The sequence below is a fragment of the Acinonyx jubatus genome, chromosome E1 (genome assembly GCF_027475565.1).
Source record: "Acinonyx jubatus isolate Ajub_Pintada_27869175 chromosome E1, VMU_Ajub_asm_v1.0, whole genome shotgun sequence".
Taxonomy (NCBI): Eukaryota; Metazoa; Chordata; class Mammalia; order Carnivora; family Felidae; genus Acinonyx; species Acinonyx jubatus.
Genome location: NC_069397.1, coordinates 15350318 through 15368380, shown reverse-complemented (window position 1 = coordinate 15368380; position 18063 = coordinate 15350318). Strand labels below are relative to the sequence as shown.

Below are 18063 nucleotides of genomic sequence, written 5' to 3'. Positions count from 1 at the left end.
GAAGGCAGAGATGATCATGATTGACGAATCCTAACCTTTCTTGCCACAAAGAAGAGACAAGGGGGCTGGAACTTAGCAGCAGCCATCATCTTCACTTCGGCCTTCTTAATGAGGCCTGATTGCTACAGGCCTCTTTTTCCTCACGTTTCTGTATTTGTAATCCTATAGGTAATTGTATAAGTGATCCAGGGATATGTTTTCTTTATTTTAACAAAAGTCAGGCGTGCCTGGGTGACTCAGTTGGTTAAGCATCTGACTTCAGTTCAGGTCATGGTCTCACAGTTTGTGAGCTTGAGCCCTGCGTCGGGCTCTGTGCTGACAACTCAGAGCCTGGAGCCTGCTTTGAATTCTGTCTGTGTGTCTCTCTTTCTGCCCTCCCCCGCCATCCTCAAAAATATACAGATGAAACCAAAGTGCTATTTAGCTGTACCTCTACCTATACAGGGAGTGACTCTTATCAATTTAATGTGTATCCTTCTAGATCTTTATCTGTGCACTTACATAAATCTATAGTTTCAGTTTGTGGTTTTCTTTTCTTTTATTATTTATTTATTTTTTTTTAAGTTTATATATTTGAGAGAGAGAGAGAGAGAGAGAGCGTGGGTGGGGAAGGGGCAGAGAGAGAGAGAGAGAGAGAGAGAGAGAGAGAGAATCCCAAGCATGTTCTGTGTTGTCTGCACAGAACCCAACACAGGACTCAGTTCCACAACCCCGATACCATGACCTGAGCTGAAATCAAGAGCCAGATGCTTAACTGACTGAGCCACCCAGGCACCCCAGTTTTCTTTTCTTTATTTATTTTTTAAATTAATTTATTTGTCTTGAGAGACAGAGAGAGAGAGAGAATCCCAAGCAGGCTCCGCACTGTCAGTGCAGAGCCCAATGCGAGGCTGGAACCCACGAACCGTGAGCTCATGACTTGAGCCAAAGTCGGATGCTTAACTGACTGAGCCGCCCAGGCACCCCTTGTTTCATTTTAAATAAATGGTTTCACACCATATGCTTCATTCTGAAACTTACCTTTTGGTTTTAACCTCTCATTGTATTTTAGAGATTTTTCCGCATCAATATGTACACACCTGCCTCGTGCTTTTTAATTGATACCTGGAATTCCAAAATACAATACACTGCAGATGATTTAACCATTCTTACATCACTAGATTGTTTGCTTCTGATTTTTAAAATCTACCCCTTTTTACACATCTGTAAATATTTCCCTAGGAGAGATTTTGGGTCATGGGTAGCGTACATTTAAAATTTTAATAATGACTTCCCATTTGCCCTCCCAAGAGACTTTTTTTTATTTATAGCACTGTCTGGACAGTATCAGTACCCATTTCCCCATACCTTCAACGATGCTAAATGGTCAGTTTTCCAATTTATTTAACTGATGGATGAAAAATAACATCCAGTTCCTTTCATTCTCATTTCTCTGCTAACTACTGAGAGTAGTTTTCATTTAATTATTGACTATCTGCATTTCCTTTGAAATACCTGTTTGCCCATTGCCTCTTTGAATATTGAGTTCTTTCTTTCTTTTTTATTGTTTTGTAAAAGTCTCTATATATTCTGGACATTAATGCTTTGTCAGATCTGGTAGATCTTGCCTGTAAAACCATCTGGATGTGTTACCTGTTTTCAAGGCAGATCTTTGACTCTCACTGTGATTTCTTCCGTGGTAATTGGTCTATTCGGGATTCCTACTTTTTAAAAAATTGTGTTAATATACCCATAACATAAAATTTTAATCATTTTTAAGTATACACTTCAGTGGCATTAAGTATATTCACAATATTATATAACCATCACCACTTCTATTTCTAAAACTTTTTCATTACCCCAAACAGAAACTCTTACTCATTAAATAGTAACTCCCATTACCTCCTCTCCCCCACCTCTGGTAACTTCTGTTCTACTTTCTGTTTCTGTGATTTGCCTCGTCTAGGTACCTCATATAAATGGAATCATATAATATTTGTTCTTTTGTGCCTGGCTTATTTTACTGAGTACAGTGTTTCATGGTTCATCCATGTTGTAGAATGTGTCAGAATTTCATTTCTTTTTAAGGCTGAATATTTCATTGTAAATATATATTATACATTTTGTTTATCCATTCATCTGTTGATGGACACACAGGTTGCTTCTACCCATTGGCTGTTGCATGATAGACTAGGCAAATCTACTCTCTGGCGTTTCTTACTGCCTATCAAAAATCTGGTCAATCTGATTCTTACTCCTTTATAAGATCATCTGTTTTTGTTTGATTTTTATTTTGCTCTGGAAGCATTTGAGATTGGGGGTGTGTGTGTCAGGAATTTTACTAGGATATAGGTCTCTTGTCCTTCATGTTACTCTGTACTTACTGTATCTTCAATATAAAGACTCGAGTTTCAAAAATAGAACTGCCCTACGACCCAGTAATTGCACTACTAGATATTTATCCAAAGGATACAAAAATGCTGATTCGAAAGGGGCACATGCACCCCAGTGTTTGTAGCAGCGCTATCGATAACAGCCAAATTATGGGAAGAAGTCCAAATGCCCATCAGCTGACAAATGGATAAAGAAGATGTGGTATATATATACAATGGAGTATTACTCAGTGATCAAAAAGAACGAAATCTTGCCATTTGCAATAACGTGGATGGAACTAGAGTGTATTATGTTAAGTGAAATTAGTCAGAGAAAGACATACATGATTGCATTCATATGTGGAATTTAAGAAACAAATCAGATGAACATGGGGAAGGGAAGGAAAAATAAGATAAAAACAGGGAGGCAAACCATAAGAGACTTAAATACAGAGAACAAATAGGGTTGCTGGAGGAGTGTTGTGTAGGGGGATGGGCTAAATGGGGGATGGGCATTAAGGAGGACACTTGTTGGGATGAGCACTGGGCATTATACGTAAGTGATGAGTCACTAAATTCTACTCCTGAAATCGTTATTACACTATGTGTTAACTAACTTGGATTTAAATAAGATTTAAAAATTTTTTAAATAAATAAAGACTCATAAGTTTCTTAAGTTGGGAGAAATCGTTTTCTTCTATTTCTTTGAGTAGTTTCTATGCATTGTTCCCTATTCTCTCTCTTAGGGGAAAGAATTCCTATTGCACGAATATTGGAACTTCTAGATCTGCTGCCATATTTCTTAATTTTTCTTTCCTACTTTGCATCTCTTTTTTCCCCCCTTTTAAAAAGGCTGAATTCCTCAACTGAGCCTCACTGTTTTCATGTATTCCTCAGTCATGCCCATTCTGCTGTCTGGCCCAGCTGCTGAGTTTCTATTTCAGCAGTCCCACTTTAATCTTTAGGATCTCTACTTGATTCTTTTTTCATGGGCACAATGTCCTCTTAAATCTCTCAGGGTGTATAGAGTCTGTGTATCTTGAAGCTCTGAGTTGCCTATTCTGTTTCTTTGTCCTCTGATAGAAGGTCTTCGGTTTGCTGATCATGGGACTCTCTTTCTTGGTATTAGCGTTCCTCTGGTGTTGGGTGATTTCTAGCCGAAAGCTCACTTTTGGCTTTCAGATTCCGTCGTTCTGACCAGGGATGCTCTTTTCCTGCCACCCACCGGTGACGGAGAGGGGGCCGTGCTGCTCAGCTAAGTGCCGCAGGTAGCTCTTCTGAGGTGCGGTGGGGCTGGAACTGCCAGGTGGAGAGGCCAGCGGCTGATCTTCTGGGCTTGGGGCTCCCTGCCCTGCCTGGGTGTTGTCAGCCCTCTGGCCACCGCTGGGGTTCTCAGACGCATACCCACTCCCGACCTGGCCGCACAAGGCGGGGACGCAGACCCGGACACTGGCTTGGTGACTCCTCCTGCAGGAGCCCGACATACCCCGCTGGCATCCACTTCCTGCTCTTGGTCTCCACTACCCTCATGTCTTTCATGTTTGAAAAGCAGTTTTCAGCAGTGATTTCCTTCTTCAGTCCTGTGCTCCCAGGCAGTCCAAAGAGTTTCTAGTGTGCCACTCCTTTTCTTGCCTGGTTCTGGATTTTTATTAACATCTTGTCATTATGTCTAAGGATTTGGGGCAGAAGGGGAGATTGCAGCAGGTACTCAGTGTGCCGTCTTCTAGTGGCAATGCCACAGAACCGTTAGGGAATGGAAGAACCAAACTTGGCAGAATACTAGGGAAATCACCACCCTTTCCCCCATCCTTCCTAACTCCTTCACACTTAGAACTGGCCGGTCGCCATATCACCCTGGGGTCACAACGTAGCCAAGGGAGCAGACAAACCGGTCCTTAGGAGCTGCCAGAAAGAAGGAAGCTTGGATGGAGAAGGCAGACTTGTGCTCAGGGGATGGAAGAGGAGAAGGGAAGGCACTATCCCCTCCCTTTACCCTCGTGATAATCCAGAGTTGATCTTTTTCCCAATTCACTTTATTCTGTCCTTCATTTACCTAAAGGATATATACTATGGACTTTCTATATCCTAGGCCCCATGCTGGGGTACTGAAGGCACAAAGTAAGAAATACATATGCTCTGCCCTCAACGAGTTCACCATTGTTGTGAGGAAAAGAGAGACATTAGTAGAAAATTTTAGTGTAGCGTGCGTATAACAAAACTGGTAGATACTGTACAAGGAATAGCAGGACCTCAGAAGAGGAATTGAAAGATTCCGCCTTTGGGGGCTGAGGGCAGTAGTGACAGAAGAGTTCAGTTTGCATCTGGTCTTGAGGAATAGGTAGGATCTTACCACCAAGACAAGAAGAGAGGAGGAACAATAGGAGAGAGAGCGAGAACATCATGGTGCTTTGGGAGACAATGGAGTGTGAAAGGCTACGTAGGTAGGTAGGGTCAGATTTTATATGCCATGCTAAAGAGCCCTTTATTTTGTGGACAGTGAAAAATCTTAAGTGGGGAGAGGCATGATCTCATTTGTGTTTTGTAAAAGTCTGATGGATTATAGGCACAAAGGACTGGAGATTGAGACTATGTTCTAGCCTAGAAAAGATAAGAACCTTACCAAGACAGTGGCCATGAGGTCAAGGAGATGTGTGGAGGGATTGGTTACCAGTTGGTTGTGTTGGATAAGCATTGTTTGTTCTTGTTGCTTTAATTCTTTTAGAGAGAGCTAGAGTGAGTACAGGCAGGGGAGAGAGAGAGAGAGAGAGAGAGAGAGAGAGAGAGAGAGAGAGAGAGTGAGTCCTAAGCAGGCTCCACACTCAGCATAGAGCCCGACACAGGGCTTGATCCCAAACCGTGGAATCACGACCTGAGCCAAAATCAAGAGTCAGATGCCCACCCAAGGTGCCCCTTGGGTGGGCATTGTCGATGGCAGAAATACGGCAGAACTGAATTCTATTCCTAATTGTCTGTAGGGACAAACAAGACCTACCAGAGGATGCACTCTTTTAGGATTCTTCTTTTTAACGTTTTTCAAAGAGGTGGTTTTATACATTTGAAGGAACTTTGTGATCACTGTTGTAATACATTCTCTTCAAAAAGAGAAAATCTAACATTCTAGTAGTATATTTCAGGGCTTCTGCCATTCATTATCATGTAGGATTGCTGCAAACACAGGAGGATTTATTTTTCTTTTAGTTCATTTTGCAGCTTCCGTTTGCAAAACTTTTGTGTTGGTGATACAGAATATGTGCTATTAAGTAACACCAAAAACAACACAGGAGGAGAAATCTCTTGTTTTCAGTGCTTGACTACAATTGTTTTTCAAGAGGTACTAAAAGTTTGAGGAAAGTCCAGATTTCTTATTTTTAGCATCATTTCTGGTGAATTCTCCTCCCTTATGTTTACATAAGTGATGGTGGAACCATCTGGAAATGATAGAAGAAGCTGTTTGTGGGGAAGGGGGAAAGCAGCAGAGTTACACCCTGTGTGTTGCTTTAGTTTCTCCAGTTTAATAGCTTGCTGTCTGTAAATCTCAGAAGTCGCATGAAAGGTTGTGACCTTTGCCTGTATGTTTGAAATATGAAGTTCATGGACCTTGATTTGAATATACCTGTTTCTTCCAGCCACCCTTCTAGAAAATGCTTAAATATTAATGTAGCATTGAAGGAAAGATTTTTTTTTAATATCACCTTTATATTTCAAGCTTCCTGGTTCAAGAATATCCACGAAAGCAACTGTTTCTAGTAATCAGTCGATATTTCCTGAGAAAGAGTAGAAGATTCTTGCATTCTCCTGAAACCTGTAAAACCCTTGAGCTAAAAAAAATATTGTAGAGGACTATAACTTACTTTTTATATGAGAGAGATACTTGGCAGGTTGGGGAGAGGGGGTGTCGCATGGTGTAGCAATGAGAGAAATTGGAAAATGAAAAGGTCTGACTGTGTGACTTTGACAAGTTCTTTCTGAAAGAACTTCAGTTTCAAAAGTACAAGGGCTGTGCTTCACGATCTCAAATTGTCCCCCTGAATCACTCTGATTCTGGGGTGGGATTCTTTACAGAGCCTGTCTGTTTGGAAATAGAGCATCTGACTAACTTAATTAACCATTCTGTCCAGTGCAGACTTTGGGAGGTCAGCTTATTGTGAAGTGCCCAGGGTGTTTTCTTTGGGACAGCCGTTGACAAGGTAATGGAAGCGTCAGGGTTACTTTATCCACAGATGTCTAAATAATTTTTATAATTTACTGTATCCTTCTGCTACCACCTAGTGTGCAAAGGTCACCTTTGAGCAACCCTTCATCAGATGGTGTGGAGGGTACTAGAAGTCATTTGGTTGACCTTCCTTTCTGATCAGCACGGCGACTCCTTTGTTGCCTAAGTGATCAACACCGAGTTGTCACCACCGTAGCAGACTGAGCTTACTTGGATACCAGGAGGAATTTTTATTTACCCTATTCTCTGTTAGTTGTAGGTAAATTTCTGTTCTCTGTTAGTTGTAGGTAAATTTCCTAGCCGTTTTTATGAAAATCATGGTAGTTCAACTCTTTTCTGCCAACAGAGTCTCAGCCAGTCTCTCTTTTTACGGAACTTACTTTCATCATTAGAAGAGGAACGAGTTTGGCCCAGGATATGTTCTCTTAGGGTTGACTGCTTTCTAGGATCCTGTTTAGACAACTGAGCATAAAGACTATATTACATCTCACCCTGAAAATGCATGGAATCGTGGTTTGGGATTATAGATACCATCATTAATATCAGTAAGGGAGATGGTTGCTCTTTCATCTGAGTCACTGCTGGACGCTTCAGAAACTGTGCTTGGAAACATTTATGCTCCGAAGCCTATTCTTGTGCTCCAGCATTAATTCCACATCCAACTTGCAGCCCCCTGTGAGGGTGCCTGCCGAGCCAGCCCACTGGCGCTGGAAAGGTGGGCGCTGGGCAGCAGTCAGTCCTGGAGAGGACAGCAGAAGGCATCCGGTACAGGCCTGCATCCCACCCTCTTACTTCACAACTCCCTAGTTGTGGCCCGTGCTGGGAACATGACTTATTTACATGTGGCTCACTGGTGGCACAGCTAGGTCTGCGCTCCTAAGACGTGACTTTGAAACTGGATTGGAGAAAATGGCTAGGGGGTCTACAAGTCACACCCTGGTTCTTCCCCTCTCTTCTGCGCTCTGGGAGTACCAGGCCTTATTATAGGCTCCGGTGGTCTTTTCAGGCACCCCGGCAAGAATGTGGAGTTCGGGGATGATGGGGTGGGAGGGGTGAAAGAGGCAGAGCTGGGACCTTTGTGTCACTGAGATGCTCAGGAGCCCTGAGAATATGACATGAGTGTCCCTGACTTGGGGTGGAGCTTCCCCTCCAGGGATTGTCCCTGTGGCTCAGGAGGGAACCGGGGCTGTCTGTGTGCTGCCAAAAGGCAAGCAGGAACAGCGGGGCCTGAGGCCCTGGAAGCTGCCTCTGTCTTGTGACCTGGCGCCAGGGGAGGCTGTCTGCCTGGCCCATTATGTGGAGTCACAAGACTTTGAGGTACAGTTTTAGAAAAGCAGGTTCTCTTCTCTCCTGTCAGACCTCATACTCAAGGCACGTTTCCCATTGTCCGTTGGGCAACTCTGGACGGCGGGCCCTGATTGTGATTTGGGGGCCGTCCCAGTAATAATAGCCTTATCTCTGTCACTGAGCAACTAAAGAGGCTGTAAACCCACTTACAGGAAGGGTTTTAAAAATCTTGAAGATAGTGGAAAAGCCCTGGAAAGAATGTGGAATAAAGCATACTTACTCTGCCACAGAAAAAAACAGATTGTTTGGGGTCCTGCCTGTCCCCTCATTTAAAAAAAAAAAAAATTCCCAGTAGGTTGCCAGCCACAGCTGAATAGCCAAAGAAATTGTGGTTTTGAGCTGTTCACTATTTCTAGAAACTTTACAAAGTTAATTCCAAAGCAACAGGGTGGAGACCAAAAAAGGAAGAACACTATTTTATGGTGCTTTTAGCAAAGGTGAAATACTTGCCTCGGGCTCAGGGCAGTCCAGCTCTGGGGGAATGGCTGGTGCGAGGCATCCAACTCCTGGCGGCTGGGACAGGATGTGATCGTTGCAGGAGGTGCTGACACGCCATTCCTTTCTCCTCCTGGCCGCTTCTCCGTCCTCCTCTCATTGAAGCCGACAAGTATTTCTTGAGCTCCCGGTATATGTGCAGACCACCAGGTTAAGTCCTGACCGCATCCCTCTTTCGAACTTGTTTTTGTTGTCCATCAGTCTTCTGAGTGAACTTCATCTTCCTTCAGTTGGCCTTCACTCCCAAGTGGTAGCTCATTTTATCTTTCGGATCTTTCTCCTTTTTCCTTTAGAAAACATTCTTTTCGGTTTTTTGTTAAAACTTAGGATCCTGGTGTTGGTTTCAGGGTTGAAAAAAACATTTCTGAGGCAATATGGAGCCCTCCTGCATTCTGTACCACAAGGAGCACGAGAGAAATTGTAGCGGTAATCCAACATGAATTTCTATTGGATTGGGCATTATAACAGAGCATTTTCCCACAGCATAACTACCCCCTGATGACACTTTATAAAGATTAACATATACTACCCCACACCAGGTCGGGGGTGGCCTCGAAGAACTTTGGGATATAGAAAATCCATCACGAGAATAAATCCAATGACTGGGTCCTGGTCATAAACCTGCCACTAACTAGTATGTGACCTCTCTTATTTAGCCACACCTCCCCACTTCCCTGACGATCTCTAAAGACTTCTACAGTTCTGACCCTTATCGATCTTTGCATAATTACTTATGGATCTATGATAATTACACCAGGCAATGACATGTTCTCTTTTCCCTCCAGAGTGAAAGCCGCCCAGACTGAGTTGGGACAGCAAATCCTGGCCGATTTTGAAGAAGCATTTCCTTCCCAGGGCACCAAGGTATTGTTTTGCATTTTCCCTCTAGTCAGACATTATCACCATTCTTGCCTGATTCACACTGGCTACGGTTACTCTTCCTTTACCATTCCAAAAGTGTTGGCTGGCTGCCACGAGTCTGTTTGCTAAAGGTTCAGGGCAGTGAGACCGTCTCTGATTTTCACTATCCCAAAGCAATGTTGATCTTCATCTATGTTCTTCCAGCATCAAAAAGTGAGGATTTATTTTGGTTTAATTTAATGTGTGTCAAACCCAATATCTCGTCTGCCCAGTAAATTCCTTTTTTCTCATGGCTGTGTTAAAAAAAAAAAAAATCTTCAAGCCGCAGTGTTTTTTAGGATCGTTACATAACTTGCTGGTTTCAGTTTGGTGAAAAGACAGCTGGGAGGAGCATCCGCAGGCTTATGTAACTGAGGGACACAGTTAGGAGATTCACTTTTAATGATCAGAATCCTGTTCTTTCAGATTAATCCCTTTAGCTCTCGCTGGTGGCATGGCTGTTTGTGTTGTGTCTGCGGAGCCCGCAGTATTTCGCTTGTGAGCTATGGTTACCCTTCTCCCGTAACAAGCCTTGCCTCACTTGGCTGTCATTGTGCTTGGGTAACTGCTTTTAGCTCTGTCTTTCAGACTGTAGCAGATGTAATCTTAATGCTTTGCATGTGTTGGGGAGAGAAGAACCTTCAGAAGCTTGTTTTCTCTATTATTTGAGCTATTTCGGGAGAAGGAATTATTCAACACAAATGAACCAAAGCACACACAGGCAAGCAGCATTCCTCACTGCACTTGGTGGGTGGAGATGGGGATATATGTTCATTTACGGAGCCAAGGAACATTTCCTGGACCCGCTCTATAATTCAATAACTGGAAATATCTTAATCATTTTTCTTTGTGCTCCATAAAAGAAACTTAGGAAGTAGGTGGGAGTAGCTGCCCCAGCTTTGTAGATGACTTCCTATAGGAAACCTGCTCTTGATTTTAATGTCTGCAAATATTATGGCTGCCTTCTAGTAATCAGATATTTTATTTGTAGAACATGTTTTCAGGACTTTGTTCTCTTTCTTCACTTGATATAACGGTAGGATGTGGATGTTGGAAAGCAATCCTGTAAAAAGGGATTGTAAAATATTCACAACTTATAAGCACCGGACTCTTCATAGTGTCCCAAGTCTGTTTTACTATATGCTCTGCTATCTAGCCCAGTTTTAAGAAGTTTCAGAAAGATATGAATGAAGACCAGCTTTATTATTTAGAAGAAACTAATCATGACCTACTTTGTCTTTTTCTCAACTCCACATGAAGTTCAAATGGTTTTCTTTAACAACTTGCTTCCTTTTTCTGCAGCTGGGTAACTTAGTTTTTCTAAGTTTTCTTTTTTCCTTTTCAGTGGCTGTTGACTTTTCTTAAAGGCCTTGTGTTGCCATTTCTACTTCACAAATAGAAATTGAGATTTTTTTAAATGTAAGTTTGTTTATTTTGAGAGAGAGAGAGAGAAAATACAAGTGGGGGAGGGGCAGAGAGACAGGGGGTAGAGAGGGAGAGAGAATGCAGGCAGGGAAGGGGCAGAGAGAGAATCCAAGCAGGCTGTGCCCTGTCAGCACAGAGCCTGACGTGGGGCTCGAACCCATGAACCATGAGATCATGACCTGAGCCAAAATCAAGTCCGATGCTTAATGGACTGAGCCACCCAGCCGCCCCAACACTTACAAAACTCTTGAACTTCAGTTGAGATAGGTACACTGGACAGAGTTTACCCAAAAAAAAATCATGAAGCTTTGGAAGAACGTCAGCCATCGCCTAATTGAAGTCCATTTTTTTCATTCATTTTTCAGATGAGTTTCAATAACTGTGCCAAAGCTACACAGCTGTTTAGCCAAGCCAAGAGTAGATTCCAAGTGTTCTTTTTGCTATAGTTCACTCCGCCAACCATGTTCATTCAGTGAGCTACTATGAAGAAAAGTTCAGCATGTCAAATTGCTTTCAGTAAGAACAAAGGCCTTCCCACCATGGTGTATGGGTATGGCTCCTCGATAGCCCTTCTCTTGCTTTTCAGATCAAAAGGCCCAAACCATAATATTTACCTTTGGTTACCTGTCTGAGTAGTTGACTGTCAGCAAAACAAGTCTGGTGGTTTGGAACCTGGTTTTAGATTTTAAATGCTACTGCACTGTTTGGCACAAATAAAGCACCTGGGAACAGGAATCTGAGGTTGGAGTCAAGGGGATGTAGCACACGTGGAGTGAGACTGGTGTCATTCTGAATTTTAAAGCTTTTCTGCAAGGTGCGGCGCCTGGGTGGCTCAGTCAGTTAAGCGTCCAACTCCAGCTCAGGCATGATCTCTCAGTCCGTGGGGTCGAGCCCCGTATCAGACTCTGTGCTGACAGCTCAGAGCGTGGATGAAGCCTGCTTCAGATTCTGTGTCTCCCTCTCTCTCTGCCCCTTTCCCACTTGTGTTCTCTCTCTCTCTCTTTCTCTCAAAAAACATTTAAAAAAAATGTAAAGCCCTTCAGCAAGGTGATTTCAGTTTTTGCGTTCAGAAAGCAGAATTTCCTGTGACCATTGCTGACCCTGTTTCCAAAATGTCTCCTTGCTGATTCACAGAGTAGCTTTTATATGGGCTACTGCAGACTAGCTTAACAATTCTTTCATCGAGTAACAAGTAACTAAAATATCCATCCACTTCGCAGAAGACTAAGTGTTAAGGGAGTGGAAGTAATAATAACTTCAAGAGAGGAATAAGAAGTAGCAGCTGTCAGAGGCCATGAGATTTAAAGGTTGTTTCTGGCCCTTGAACTGGTGTGCGTTGTTTGTTTTACCAGAGGCCAGGAGGACCCAGCAACGTCCTACGAGATGCGTGTCTGGTTGCTAATATTTTGGACCCTAGAATCAAACAGGAAATCATCAAAAAGTTTATTAAACAGCATCTGTCAGAATATCTAGTACTTTTTCAAGAAAACCAAGATGTAAGTATTACCCAAGTGAAATCAGATGTTACATTTGAATTTTATTGAAAATTAAATGCTCTGCTGATTTATATGTTGTTAGTATTACTGCCTTAAAACGTTGATGGTTGAACTGTGAGGGGCTGACTGGACGGTTCAGTAGTTCTTAACCGTTTTGACGTCTCTGACTCTTTGGAGAAATTAATGGGAGCTACAGATCCTCTCACCAGAAAAATGCACCCATGCATGAAACTGTGCATGCAGTTTCAGGAAATTTACAGACACCTGAAGTCTAATCGTAGACCAAGTTCAGTACCTCTGGATCAAGTGAAAAAGTAGCCTAGATTCTTTAAAACTGTGAGAAATAAAGAGACTGGTTTTGGTTTTCTTGGTTCTGTGTTTCTGCTTGTTTCCTTAAACTGTCAACACTGCCTCTAAGCACTGGGTGGCTTTTGTTCCCTCCCTTCCTAATAAGGTTGCCTGGCTGGACAAAATCGACAGACGCTATGCCTGGATAAAACGCCAGCTCGTGGACTATGAGGAGAAATATGGCCGTATGTTTCCACGTGAGTGGTACATGACCGAGAGGATTGCAGTAGAATTTTGCCACGTCACAAGGTAGATTCTGTTTTTAGGCTGGTTTAACTGTTAATTGAAATCAATTTAAATTGGCCGATTGAAATCAATCCCCTGGTCTCTAGGGGCTCCGTGTTGCCTCGTGCATCGGGTGCCACTTCCACCTTTTGTTGTTGTCGTTTGAAAGTCACCATTTTTTTTTTAAACATTTATTGATTTTTGAGAGACGGAGAGAGACAGAGCACAAGTGGGGGAGGGGCAGAGAGAGAATGAGACCGAGAATCCGAAGCAGGCTCCGGGCTCTGAGCTGTCAGCACAGAGCCCGATGCGGGGCTCGAACTCACAAACCATGAGATCATGACCTGAGCCAACGTCGGACGCTTTAACCGCCTGAGCCACCCACGCGCCACTGAAAGCTGCCATTTTAATGAGAACTTTTCCTGTGCTGAACTTTCTCCCTTTAGGAGACCCTTTTCCTGTTGAAAGTCAGATTTTATATACCCAAAACCAACCCCTAAACTCCAGCTGTGGCTGTATTTCAACTTCTTCAACTTCAGAGTTCCAATCCGAGAGGAGAGAGAATGTATGTTTTTTTTTTCTAGAAAAAGAAGTGAAGAGGAGTACATGAGAGCCCTGGGCTGGTAGCCTGTAGCCAAAGCATTCGTTTTTCCCCTCACGAGTAATTTATGTCTAACACAGCAGCTGCATCTGCTCCCGTCTTTGCTCTAGCGCTTTCCTTTGGCCTAACCCTTGCCTCGAACACTCTGCCTTTTCTAGTTAACCTGCTTAAGGCTCATCAACCAGATTTCCCTGTGTTACTCATCACCCCACATTTTCTCCTGTGTCTCCATCACATATATCAGCATACAGTGTATATATCCGTCATCATTTTGCTTTTCTGACTGGCTACATAGGTAGCTCTGTAGGGTCAGGGCTAGTGTCTACCTCATTGACATAGTAGACACTCAGGAAATATTTGTTGAACAAATTTCCTGCCCTTAACAGTGTTTTTATAGTTTTTGGATAGTTCATAGTATCAGCATCTGAATGTTCTAAGCATTCTAAAGACCTTCTCTCATTCATCGTGTCTGCAGTTTCTATGAATGTCACCCAGGGCCAGATAGCTCATTTATATTGACGAATTAAAACCCAAGAAAGTTAGATCTGTGTGTACATGAGAAAGCTAAAACTGTAGTCAAAATTTTTTATTCTGTATTTGCAGCTATACCACAACAGTGTTACCACCCGGTAACTGGGTTTTATTAATTATCTATGCCCTTCTCGCAGTGCACAATTACCTTAATTCCAGGCTAATTAAAAAAAAAAAAAAAAGTCTCATGTCTAAGCATAACTCAGCCTTTAGAATAATTCATGGTAGGCATCTTTCTTAAAATCATAGAGTACAATTAAGTTGTATGCCTAATTAAGTTGTGTTTAAACACAGTGGGGGGATTTCTTAAGGGATTTTGCCTGTTGATTTCAGTTTTTTTAATAGACTTTATTTTTTTAGAGTAATTTTAGGATCACAGCAAAATTGAGAGGAAGATATGGAGGTTTCTGATATGCTCCTGCCCCTGCATAGCCCCCCTGCTACCCGTATCCCCCACCAAAATGTGCATTTGTTAGAATGGATGGACCTGCATTGACACATCCTCACCACCCAGAGCCCACAGTTTACCTTAGGGTTCCCTCCAGGTGTTGTACGTTCTATGTGGCTGCTGTTTTCAGAAGCACATTTGCAGCCATAGGTTTAGATAACCTTTCAATGTTGATTTAAGGACACTTGTGGTTGTCACTTTCTACGTCCTGGTTAGCCAAGAAAGCGAATTCCTTGAGAAATTGGTGACTGATTCTCTGCAGCATCCAGTTCAGTGACTTTTGCACACTAACTCTGAAAAGTGAAGCCTGCAGGAAACTGGGAGTGAGCTAACGCCACAAATCCGTTGTAGCAGCTAATGCCGGTGCTGCTGCTGCTGCTGCCAGGCTTTCCTTGTTGGAATTTTGGCCACCGTCCTACAGACACATAATTCTCAAGTAATCTCAGAGGCTCTTTGTTTCATCTTGCCATTTATTTGTATGGGAAGATGATCATAGCCCAGTACTTACTAAGAGCTCTCAGGTCACTGCTCCCTTGCGGCTCCCGTCCTGAAACCGCACTGGAGTGGTACAGAAGCTTCGCAGGTGGGAACCACCGAAGCGTGGACACGTCACTATTCACACGGGGGTTCTGGTCTCTCACGTGTGTTTCCAGGGTTCCTGCTCTCTCGTTGGAGAGATGGTTATTGAGCTGTTTGGAAGAGGGAGCTTTGTGATTCAGTAATTGACAGCTTGTGCCATTGTGTAAAATGCATGAGTTTTTATAAAATACTGAGTAAGTGCTTTGTGGATATTATTAACAAATTATGGAAAGATAGAAAAATCAGAGTAACCGTATAACCAAATCGATCTCCTTAAATCCTTGATTTATTTTTTGACTAGTGGATAATTTCACCTTAAAATTCTTATTTAGAATATGTATTTCTGCTCCCCAAGCATTAAACTTAGTTCGTCACAGACCCCAGGATTTGAAATGACCACATGCTTTCTGTTTTTTTAATATAAGCTACAGCCATTTACTTTACCCTATCTTGAATGATCAGTTCTTCTGACAGCGTTTATCTCTTTGTTTTGAAGGACAGAACTCGCCAAGATTATGCGTACCAGAGCCAAGGAAATTGAAGTGAAATTGCTTCTTTTTGCTATTCAGAGAACAACTAACTTTGAGGGGTTTCTTGCAAAACGCTTCTCCGGGTGCACCCTGACAGATGGAGCTCTGGTAGGACCTTCCTGAGGGAGGCTGGGACATGAAGTCAGGGTGTGCGTGCTTGGGCTTCACGTTAGTCTTTAATCCGGTGGTTCCAGCCGGTGGCTCGAGTGCTCAATCCCCCAGTCCAGATATTTCGCTCAACTCGTGTGAGTGGTGACACAGAGTACTCTGTGGGTTTACTGTTTCCTATTGTGCGATACTTCACGTCTTTAGAATGTTCTGTCATCATTTTACGATGTTTTGCTCCATTTTACAGACTAGTAATTTTGTGAGTCATAGAGGCCTCACTTATTCACTCACAAATACCGTATTACTCTATCAACTGTTGAGTTTTATTACAATTAGGGTATGTTTTTACTTTAGAGTTCGTTTTCTTTTTTTCTTTTTTAAATGTTTATTTACTTTTGAGAGAGAAAGAGACAGAGTGTGAGCAGGGAGGGGCAAAGAGAGAGAGGGAGACACAGAATCTGAAGCAGGCTCCAGGCTCCGAGCTGGCACAGAGCCCCGTGCGAGGCCTGAACTCATGAACTGCAAGACCGTGACCTGAGCTAAAGTCAGATGCTTAACCGACTGAGCCACCCAGGCACCCGTAGACTTTGTTTTCTTAATGTCTCTGGTGAGCAAACCAGGTCAGTGTGTCCCTGTAAACCTCAAAGCCAAGCGTACAAACCCACATGTCAGGGAACTACTAAATGATAAAAACACAAAAGTATGCACGCAGGCCTGAGGCCCGTGCACCTCCATGAGGAAGGCGGAATATAGTGTTGTTAGTTAACATCGCTTAGTGCCTGTGTAACCAGACACCAGCTCCAAAGCGTCTCTCTAAAAACTGTTTTTGGAAACCCAGCCTCCTTGCCAACACATCAGTGTGCTTTCTTCAGATTTCCTATCCATGAGGAAACCAAATTTTTATGCTTTATGTAATTTCTGTTCTCATCGTCACATACACGCACACACACACACAGACTTTGAGCTTCTTGCATTCAGGAACCATGGTTGATTCATTTCTGTTCCCTGTCATGCAAAAAATACACAGACCTTGTGCAGGCAGGCAGGAGTGAGGAGGGAAGGACAAAAGGAGGGAGGGAGGAAGAAATCAAAGTTGAAAACTGGTAACAACAGAGAACTGATGTGACTTGGTAGGAAAACCCTTGGACCAACGAGTCAAGAGATACTTGTGATCCAGTCCAGACTGCTAGAATTCAGTGAACTGCCTTCTCTGTTAAACGAAAAGCAGAAACTATCCTTCAGTAGCATTGTGCTAGGGGAAACAAGACATCAAACCCAGAAGCCACAAAGAAAAGTACTAAAAGATTTCACGACATAAAAAGAATGGAAGAGACCATTAACTTAACTAATGGATAAACAAGAAAGTAGGAAATAAAAATACAGTTTAAGCTATAAGACAAATGATTAATATCCAACATAAAAGAATTCTTCAAAATCAGTAAGAAAATGGCAAGTAACCAATTAGAAAAATGAGTACAGAGCCTAGCAAGAAATTCACTGAAGAAATAGTTGGCCAGTAAACTTGAAAAAAAAATAGAAGAGGAAAGAAATGTTCTTACATCAGGTTGGCAGAAATGTTACAAGACTAACAATACAGTGGCCAGAATGCAAATACGTGCAGCCTTTCTGGAGACCAAGTTGTCATTATGTAATCAAAACTTTAAATGCGCATGCCCTGTGAGGCAACAGCTTAACATCTAGATAGGAGGTCTATAAAAAAACCTGTACATGTATCAGAAGATGTACCAAGAAAGAGGTGAACTGCAGCCTTAAAAGGGGGAAAAAAAGTGGAGGTTTCTATGTTTCTATGTTTATCATTGAAAAATGATTACATAAAATATAATATAGCCATAATGTGGAACAGCGGTAGAATGGGGTCTCGATCTAGATGTGCTGTCATAGAAAAGAAACCCCTCACATACATTGTCAAGTGGAAAATGTAAGCTGTAGCCCAGTACATATGGTATAATTCCTCTTGATGTAAAAAACAAAAAGCATGCTTATGTATGTAAACGTGTGAGAAAAAGGTCTAGAAGTGACAACAGTGGCTGTCTCTGGGGAAGGAAGTTGGAGACGGTGGAGAGGTCCCAACATGGGACTTGAACTTACAACCCCAAGATCAAGAGTCGCACGCTCTACCAACTGAGCGAGCCAGGTGCCCCTGCAACACTCAATTTTAAGGCAAGACCATAAGGCCCTACCTACTTGGGGAAATAAAATACAAGGAACCACAGGGTACTCCTTCCATACTTAAAAAATAAAACTACATGTGTATACTCCTCTGCTTGTTACTTCATGTTCAAAATTGATTTCTTTTTAGTAGTAATGAAAAAAATAAGCCACGAAACAAATGAAAACGCCCTTAAATAAACTGCAGGTCACAAAAGGAAATAATAGGTAATAGAAATGTGACTGAAAGAAGAATGCATTTCTCTCCTGAGACCTCTTTGGTTGACCTCAGCAGCT

The 18063-nt window shown here is 42.5% G+C and overlaps 1 protein-coding gene across 1 annotated transcript in view; it reads left to right on the top strand.

The window, feature by feature from the left end:
* VPS53 (VPS53 subunit of GARP complex) overlaps positions 1–18063 on the top strand; it is a 132706-nt gene that overhangs the window by 43885 nt on the left and 70758 nt on the right. Inside the window, exons 8-11 of the mRNA XM_015074281.3 lie at positions 9192–9270; positions 12084–12227; positions 12682–12824; positions 15456–15597. Of these exons, the coding sequence (XP_014929767.2) occupies positions 9192–9270; positions 12084–12227; positions 12682–12824; positions 15456–15597 (508 nt within the window). The remainder of the gene's footprint in view (positions 1–9191; positions 9271–12083; positions 12228–12681; positions 12825–15455; positions 15598–18063) is intronic.